The sequence below is a fragment of the Mixophyes fleayi genome, chromosome 12 (genome assembly GCF_038048845.1).
Source record: "Mixophyes fleayi isolate aMixFle1 chromosome 12, aMixFle1.hap1, whole genome shotgun sequence".
Lineage (NCBI taxonomy): Eukaryota > Metazoa > Chordata > Amphibia > Anura > Limnodynastidae > Mixophyes > Mixophyes fleayi.
In genome coordinates this window covers 83,119,933-83,129,029 of record NC_134413.1, presented here as the reverse complement: position 1 = coordinate 83,129,029, position 9,097 = coordinate 83,119,933, and the positions used below count along the sequence as shown (strand labels likewise).

Genomic DNA, 9,097 nt, shown 5'->3' with positions numbered 1-9,097 from the left:
TTTAGCTGTGTGTGTGTGTGTGTCCTGGTTGTGTTTAGCTGTGTGTGTGTGTCCTGGTTGTGTTTAGCTGTGTGTGTGTGTCCTGGTTGTGTTTAGCTGTTTGTGTGTGTACTGGTTGTGTTTAGCTGTGTGTGTATGTGTCCTGGTTTTGTTTAGCTGTGTGTGTGTGTGTGTGTCCTGGTTGTGTTTAGCTGTCTGTGTGTGTGTCCTGGTTGTGTTTAGCTGTCTGTGTGCCCTGGTTGTGTTTAGCTGTCTGTGTGTGTGTCCTGGTTGTGTTTAGCTGTCTGTGTGTGTGTCCTGGTTGTGTTTAGCTGTCTGTGTGTGTGTCCTGGTTGTGTTTAGCTGTGTGTGTGTGTGTGTGTCCTGGTTGTGTTTAGCTGTGTGTGTGTGTGTGTGTGTACTGGTTGTGTTTAGCTGTGTGTGTGTGTGTCCTGGTTGTGTTTAGCTCTATGTGTGTGTCCTGGTTGTGTTTAGCTGTGTGTGTGTCCTGATTGTGTTTAGCTGTGTGTGTGTGTCCTGGTTGTGTTTAGCTGTGTGTGTGTGTACTGGTTGTGTTTAGCTGTGTGTGTGTGTGTCCTAGTTGTGTTTAGCTGTGTGTGTGTGTCCTGGTTGTGTTTAGCTGTCTGTGTGTGTGTCCTGGTTGTGTTTAGCTGTCTGTGTGTGTGTGTTCTGGTTGTGTTTAGCTGTGTGTGTGTGTGTCCTGGTTGTGTTTAGCTGTGTGTGTGTGTGTCCTGGTTGTGTTTAGCTGTGTGTGTGTCCTGGTTGTGTTTAGCTGTGTGTGTCCTGGTTGTGTTTAGCTGTGTGTGTGTGTGTACTGGTTGTGTTTAGCTGTGTGTGTGTGTGTGTGTGTCCTGGTTGTGTTTAGCTCTGTGTGTGTGTCCTGGTTGTGTTTATGTGTCTGTGTGTGTGTCCTGGTTGTGTTTAGCTGTGTGTGTGTGTCCTGGTTGTGTTTAGCTGTGTGTGTGTGTCCTGGTCGTGTTTAGCTGTGTGTGTGTGTTGTGTGTGTGTAATGGTTGTGTTTAGCTGTGTGTGTGTGTCCTGGTTGTGTTTAGCTGTGTGTGTGTGTCCTGGTTGTGTTTAGCTGTGTGTGTGTGTGTCCTGGTTGTGTTTAGCTGTGTGTGTGTGTCCTGGTCGTGTTTAGCTGTGTGTGTGTGTTGTGTGTGTGTAATGGTTGTGTTTAGCTGTGTGTGTGTGTCCTGGTTGTGTTTAGCTGTGTGTGTGTGTCCTGGTTGTGTTTAGCTGTGTGTGTGTCCTGGTTGTGTTTAGCTGTGTGTGTACTGGTTGTGTTAAGCTGTGTGTGTGTGTGTGTCCTGGTTGTGTTTAGCTGTGTGTGTGTGTCCTGGTTGTGTTTAGCTGTCTGTTTGTGTGTCCTGGTTGTGTTTAGCTGTCTGTGTGTGTGTCCTGGTTGTGTTAAGCTGTCTCTGTGTGTCCTGGTTGTGTTTAGCTGTGTGTCTGTGAGTGTCCTGGTTGTGTTTAGCTGTGTGTGTGTCCTGGTTGTGTTTAGCTGTGTGTGTCCTGGTTGTGTTTAGCTGTGTGTGTGTGTGTACTGGTTGTGTTTAGCTGTGTGTGTGTGTGTCCTGGTTGTGTTTAGCTGTGTGTGTGTGTCCTGGTTGTGTTTAGCTGTGTGTGTGTGTCCTGGTTGTGTTTAGCTGTGTGTGTGTGTACTGGTTGTGTTTAGCTGTGTGTGTGTGTGTGTGTGTGTGTGTGTCCTGGTTGTGTTTAGCTGTGTGTGTGTGTCCTGGTTGTGTTTAGCTGTGTGTGTGTGTCCTGGTTGTGTTTAGCTGTCTGTGTGTGTGTCCTGGTTGTGTTTAGCTGTGTGTGTGTGTGTGTGTCTTGGTTGTGTTTAGCTGTGTGTGTCCTGGTTGTGTTTAGCTGTGTGTGTGTGTGTGTCCTGGTTGTGTTTAGCTGTGTGTGTGTGTGTAGGCAGTGACTTACAGTAATGTGTAAATTGTGATGGAGTCTTATCCCATACAGCTGGTTTTCAGCATTTGTGTAAACTGGTTCTATGTGGTTGGGAGAATAGGGGGAGTTGTGTACAATGAATGTAATTCACTCATCTCATGAGCAATATGTAGGTGAAGATTCCCCCTATTAGTACACATACATCAATAACAAGGGATTGCTATTCTCATTAGGTTGGACTGTTTGTTTACCTACTGCAGGTGGAGAGTGATCTCACTGGTCGGACATCCAGGTGTCCGGGTTGAGTCTTTCAATAAACCTCTTTTAATCAATCTGTGTCTGTGTCAGTGTTTAATCCCTAACTGCGCATATATCCAGTAACTTGCCTCCTAGTCTTTAATAGGGTCCAGGTGTTACCTCCACAACAAATCAGAGGTTATCGGAGGTAACTGGATCCCGGTATCATCACCTCCCCCGGTATCGTCACCTCCCCGGGTATCATCACCTCCCCGGTATCGTCACCTCCCCCGGTATCGTCACCTCTCGCGGTATCGTCACCTTCCCCGGGTATCGTCACCTCCCCCGGGTATCGTCACCTTCCCCGGTATTGTCATCTACCCCGGTATCGTCACCTCCCCCGGTATCGTCACCTCTCGCGGTATCGTCACCTTCCCCGGGTATCGTCACCTCCCCCGGTATTGTCATCTACCCCGGTATCGTCACCTCCCCCGGTATCGTCACCTCCCCCTGTATCGTCACCTCCCCGGTATCATCACCTCCCCCGGTATCGTCACCTCCCCGGTATCGTCACCTCCCCCGGTATCATCACCTCCCCGGTATCGTGACAACAGCTACAAAGAGATCACTCTTGAAACATTTATTGAGTGAAAAAGTCCATTATTTCAACATTTCAATATGGGAACAATAAGCAACTAAGGTTAAGGGCTGGACTACTAATGAAAGACTAAGCAGGGAATTCAATTCTCAGCTGTATTTTTTTTCTTTTAACATCGCGGTAAATAATTTTAAAGTGGTTTTCGCTTATTCTGGAGCACGTTAACTTTACCCCTTACTCAAATCTATTTAAAACGCAGCGTTTTTGTAACGAAAACAGGACCATCGCGGACAAGTAGATGATCCATTGAAAGTATAGGGAGGGAGAAGCATTAAAGGTTATTCAATTCTTTTTTAACGCGGCGCGGTAACCTGTCAAATCGCCAATTCTATCTCACACCTCTCATGACTGTGCAAACAAATAAAAACATAAGAAAACTATTGATATTATGTAATAATGTAATAGAAGAAAAAATATGTTTCTCAGTAATACATAACATGGAAAAGGTGATTTTTTTTTTTTACAAAAATCATGTAAAAAAACCAATAATCACTAATTGATATATGTATGTACTAATTAGTTTTGTCATGGTATAGATAATTGTATAGTAAAAAAAAAAAAGTACTACATGTAGATATTATAAAATAGAAGGTTGTGTAATACAATACAAATGTATTCCAATGCATTTCTTTTACCATAGATGACCGCATTAAGCCCTCCCCTTCACTCAGCAGGGGGGGGGGGGGCATTACCTGTATTTAAATTGAATAGCACAATTTTTTTACGCTGAGGTACCTAAAAACAGTCGCGCCCACGGGTCCAATCTCGCACGGGTAATTTTAATTTGTTAACATTGCAAAAAATAAATAAAACACTGCTGTCATGTTACGAGCCGCGGCGACCACGGGCACCGCCGTGACTCACTTCCTGCTCCCTCTGGCGTCCCGGCCGACGCTATGGCGACCGGGACGTCACTTCCTGTTTCACGGCCCCGACCGCTGAAATCGCCACTTTCGTGGGCTAATTAGGTCTCTTTAATGTAATTTAACCTGCCTGTTTGTTGTTGCAGGGATATGCCCTGATTGGTTGGCTCCAGTGTAAAAGGCAGGGAGGGTCTAGCCTGCCGGTTATAGCGTCCTGTTTCTAGTACTGCTGCCTGCTCCAGCTATTGTTATGTTTTAAAACCTTTGGATTGATTACCTGTGTATGACCTTGCCTGTCCCCGGATTCTGAACCATTGCCTGTGACCTTGACCTATTGCCTGTACCCGGAGTCTGAAACATTGCCTGTGACCCTGACCCTGCTGGTACCTGACATCTCCGGTGCTCCGTCCAGTCTGCAGATCGCTGGCCTACCTGTTCCGTGTGTTACCTCCTGTACCTGTGCGCAGCCGTGTGAGTATAAACTTATACTACTTTGAGTTTAAGACCTGGGGGCATCTGAGTACCTGTGAGCATAACCAGTCTCTCAGGGAAAGGCGGCTGCTAAAGGTGAAGCCCTCAGCTCCCTGTTCTATAAGTTTATGCTGCACTGGTTGTCATAACATGTCAATTGAATTCCCCCTAAGTGATAATGGCAGAGGGTAGGTGGACAACAGGAGATGACACAATATAGGAAGCTGTTCGCAGACCATTATAGAGAATAGTAAAATTATAGATCATATATTGCCAACCAACATCCCCCCAACACACTCACTGTCCCCTCCATACTTTATACAGGATATCCCCCTTACCAGATGTTCTCTTCTTTCCTTTTCACCTTTTTCCTTTAGTTTAAATAATCTAAAGAAAAACAAGAAGTCAGCTTGGTTGGTAATTATAGACTTTATTACCCGATTTGTGCACTGACCACATAGTTACATGTCATGTCCATATATGCACTGTCATAGTGCACGGTCTTCATCCAGCTAAGCGTGATTGTCCTACAACTCTAATTCCTGCCTTCTGTTTTAAGACCACACACTTAGTTAAAGTTAACTTTTACATTTTCCTCCAAAAATACTACTCATGCCTGCCTCATCTATGGCCTAAATCATCAGTTAAGGGACATCAGGGCTATAATTACTACGTGTCACATTTGTGTGTTTGAAAGTTTTTATTATATATTGAACAAACATTATATATATATATTGTGAGAAAGTGCAGCATTCACAGGAATCAGACACAGGAATGCTGAACCATTTAGCTGTTTATTAGCAGTTGTCAGGATGGTAAAACAGCTCCAATGCTGGTACAGCATCATATCCAGTATCAGTACACGAAAATCCCCACCACCTACATCTGGCTAGACATTACTTCCCTGTCTGCTCGCCGGCCACTTACTGGCATCAGTGGTCCCACCCACACAGACAGTGTCTTTATCCTCCACCCCAAGCACTACAACAAATCATGGCAAACCAATCACACCCATGTGGAACACCTGTGTGTGTGTGCTAAGAGAGGAACCTAGGGAAAACTTAACCCTGTCTGCAGCCTGCTGCTGCAGACTGTGTTCCTACATGTTCCCTTACAGGGAACTGTGGCAAATATCCCTCTTTGCCACAATATACATACACACACTGGAGGGTGTGAGAAAAGCACATTTAAAAATATAAGCCTGACCTCCATCACCTCTAAACATGCCTAAAAGTAAAATCCTTTTGTAAGAAAGATACAGGCCCTGTAGACACCTGCTACAGTGGGAAGGTCCCAGTGAATATATAGACTCCACAACGTTGGAACCTCATTTAAACACCTCACACTGCAAAACAAAATCTCTTTTTCACATCCTGGCACAATACAAAGTACATGAGTGCACCTACACTACATTCAGCAACAAAAGTATTGAAGAACTGAGATGTTGTATGTTACTTATAATGTATGTATACTTAGGACAAATGTAGAAAAATACCTTTGATATGGTATTTTATGTACTTAGACAACAGAATGTTTTGTTACACCCCTTTTGATTAGTTGATTGATAAAACCGTATGAAAGTATATATATTTACTGTCCATTAGTTAAATTTTAATTATTAATATCAATTGTGTTTCCAATATTTTGAAGTATTGCAGCAGCATTGTTTCATATCATCATCTATTTATTTATATAGCGCCACTAATTCCACAGCGCTCTACAGAGAACACATTCACATCAGTCCCTGCCCCATGTTTTTCTCTTGTGTGAATTTTCTGATGTTTAACAAGACGTGAATTCTGTGTAAAACATTTCTCACAGTCGGAGCATGGAAATGGTTGCACACCTGTGTGGATTCTTTGATGTCCATCAAGATATGATTTCTTTGTAAAACATTTTCCACACTCAGAACATGGAAACGGTTTCTCACCTGTGTGAGTTCTCTGATGTGCAACAAGAACTGATTTCTGTGTAAAACATTTCCCACACTCAGAACATAAAAATGGTTTCACACCTGTGTGAGTTCTCTGATGTAAAATAAGTCTTGATTTCTTTGTAAAGCATTTCCCACACTCCGAACATGGAAATGGTTTCACACCTGTGTGAGTTCTCTGATGTAGAATAAGATTTGATTTATTTGTAAAACATTTCCCACACTCAGAACATGGAAATGGTTTCACACCTGTGTGAGTTTTCTGATGTTCAAGAAGATTTGATTTCTGTGTAAAATATTTCCCACACTCAGAACATGGAAATGGTTTCACACCTGTGTGAGTTGTCTGATGTTCAAGAAGACTTGATTTCCGTATAAAACATTTCCCACACTCAGAACATGGAAATGGTCTCACACCTGTGTGGATTCTTTGATGTGCAACAAGACTTGATTTCTGTGTAAAACATTTCCCACACTCAGAACATGGAAATGCTTTCACACCTGTGTGAGTTCTCTGATGCAGAATAAGTTTTGATTTCTGTGTAAAATATTTCCCACACTCAGAACATGGAAATGCTTTCACACCTGTGTGAATTCTCTGATGATCAAGAAGACGTGATTTATATGTAAAAGATTTACCACACTCAGAACATGGAAATGGTTCCACAGCTGTGTGAGTTGTCTGATGTTCAAGAAGCTTTGATTTCCGTGTAAAACATTTCCCACACTCAGAACATGAAAATGGTCTCACACCTGTGTGAGTTCTCTGGTGTTCAAGAAGATTTGATTTCTGTGTAAAACATTTCTCACACTCAGAACATGGAAATGGTTTCACACCTGTGTGAGTTCTCTGATGTTCAAGAAGCTTTGACTTCTTTGTAAAACATTTCCCACACTCAGAACATGGAAATGGTTTCACATCTGTGTGAATTCTCCGATGTCCAACAAGACTTGATTTCTTCGTAAAACATTTCCAACACTCAGAACATTGAAATGGTTTCACACCAGTGTCAGTTGCCTGATGTTCAAGAAGATTTGATTTCCGTGTAAAACATTTCCCCCACTCAGGACATGGAAATGGTTTCACACCTGTGTGAGTTCTCTGATGCAGAATAAGTTTTGATTTATATGTAAAACATTTCCCACACTCAGAACATGGAAATGGTTTCTCACCTGTGTGAATTCTCCGATGTCCAACAAGACTTGATTTCCTTGTAAAACATTTCCCACACTCAGAACATCGAAATGGTTTCACACCTGTGTGAGTTGCCTGATGTTCAAGAAGATTTGATTTCCGTGTAAAACATTTCCCACACTCAGGACATGGAAATGGTTTCACACCTGTGTGAGTTCTCTGATGCAGAATAAGTTTTGATTTATATGTAAAAGATTTCTCACACTCAGAACATGGAAATGGTTTCTCACCTGTGTGAGTTGTCTGATGGTCAAGAAGACTTGATTTCCGTGTAAAACATTTCCCACACTCAGGACATGGAAATGGTCTCACACCTGTGTGAATTCTCCGATGTCTAATAAGTTTTGATATGTCTGTAAAACATTTCCCACACTCAGAACATGGAAATGGTTTCATACTTGAGTGAGGTCTCGGATGTTGTTGAAGAGATGATTTAACCATAAAGCATTTCTCACCCTCAGAACATAGAAATATAGTATCTGTTTGAGCTGTACTATGTGTAACAATATCTGTGTTATCAGGAGAATATTCCTCATGATTAGAGGGATCAGATGATTTATCTGCTCTGTGAAGTATTGGATGTATACTTAGGGTAATTGGGTTCTCTCCTGAAGAATCTTGTGTGATGTTATCTTCTATCTCACAAGCTGTAGATAAAATAAATGTTCCCTCTGAGATATTCCTGTGTTTGCATCCATCTGCTGGAAATAGAATAAATATATGGAAACAGATGTTACTTTACACTGATTAAAAGTTTTATAATGCCCAACATTTTCATGAGTGAGTTAAAATGTCCATCTGTTTAATTTCAATTTAAAAACCACAAATAATTATTTGCGATTAAAAACTGCATTACCAGTCTTACCGTACTTGTTGTCGAAAATAAAGAGATTAAAAAAAAATGCATTACCGAGCACATTGCACAGACCCAGCCACAGTGACAGGCAGATTGTATCCAGATTGGACAACTTCAGCCAAAATGCAGACTTTACACAATGCCTAGCCAGCATCCTAGGACAGGAAGCCTCATTAGCCAGTGACATTGTCCAGCTAGACTCTGCCCTCACACACACATACACTGGAGCCTCAAAAGTAGGGTAGACTTGGGTTAAATTAGCAGCGAGTCCTCGATATGTGTTTACACCAGACTTAGGTCTCACACCATTACAAAGAGCAAAGAACATGAGGACACAGTAGGAGAATGGAGCAGGACACAGATGGGTAACGGCACAAAGTAAAGTACAAGGGCAGAGCAGGGTAAAGAGTCAGATCAGCAGATGAAGAGCATCCAAGAAAATAGATTGGAGGGGTCCTACTGTGCAATGACGGGTGTGTGTTTATAGTTCCATGTGTGTCAGAAGGTGGATCCTAGAGGGAGGGGAATAATCTCATATTTTGCATTATTACAGTGTTAATATACAGCCGAGGATAAATTATTCCTGGATTATTACACACGGAAGATAATGATTAATAACATGTGGTGGTATAGAGAGGATTATGGGTAGTACCACCGGATATACTGTACAGGAGATTCATGGGTTAATTTATGGATTCTTTTCATTCTGACATCCCATGAGATACAACAGACAGTGTGAGGAGGAGACTGGTCAGATCTCTGGGCTGGTAGCACACAGTGATATGATGTGAGGAGGAGACTGGTCAGATCTCTGGGCTGGTAGCACACAGTGATATGATGTGAGGAGGAGACTGGTCAGATCTCTGGGCTGGTAGCACACAATGATATGATGTGAACAGGAGACTGGTCAGATCTCTGGGCTGGTAGCACACAATGATATGATGTGAGGAGGAGACTGGTCAGATCTCTGGGCTGGTAGCAC

The 9,097-nt window shown here is 42.6% G+C and overlaps 1 protein-coding gene across 1 annotated transcript; it reads right to left on the bottom strand.

The window, feature by feature from the left end:
• Positions 1-4,911: 4,911 nt before the first annotated feature.
• LOC142108404 (uncharacterized) lies at positions 4,912-8,302 on the bottom strand. The gene is made up of 2 exons (XM_075192026.1): positions 8,170-8,302; positions 4,912-7,960 (listed from the first exon to the last, which is right to left on the bottom strand). The coding sequence occupies exons 1-2, from the start codon at positions 8,300-8,302 to the stop codon at positions 5,820-5,822; spliced, it is 2,274 nt and encodes a 757-aa protein (XP_075048127.1). The 3' UTR covers positions 4,912-5,819.
• Between the last annotated feature and the right edge of the window lie 795 nt (positions 8,303-9,097).

Excerpts from the sequence above, each read along its gene's own strand:
- LOC142108404 (XM_075192026.1), bottom strand. The coding sequence starts at position 8,302 with ATGTCACTGGCTAATGAGGCTTCCTGTCCTAGGATGCTGGCTAGGCAT. Across the intron at positions 7,961-8,169 it reads GGGTCTGTGCAATGTGCTCG|CAGATGGATGCAAACACAGG; the intron begins GTAATGCATTTT and ends TTCTATTTCCAG.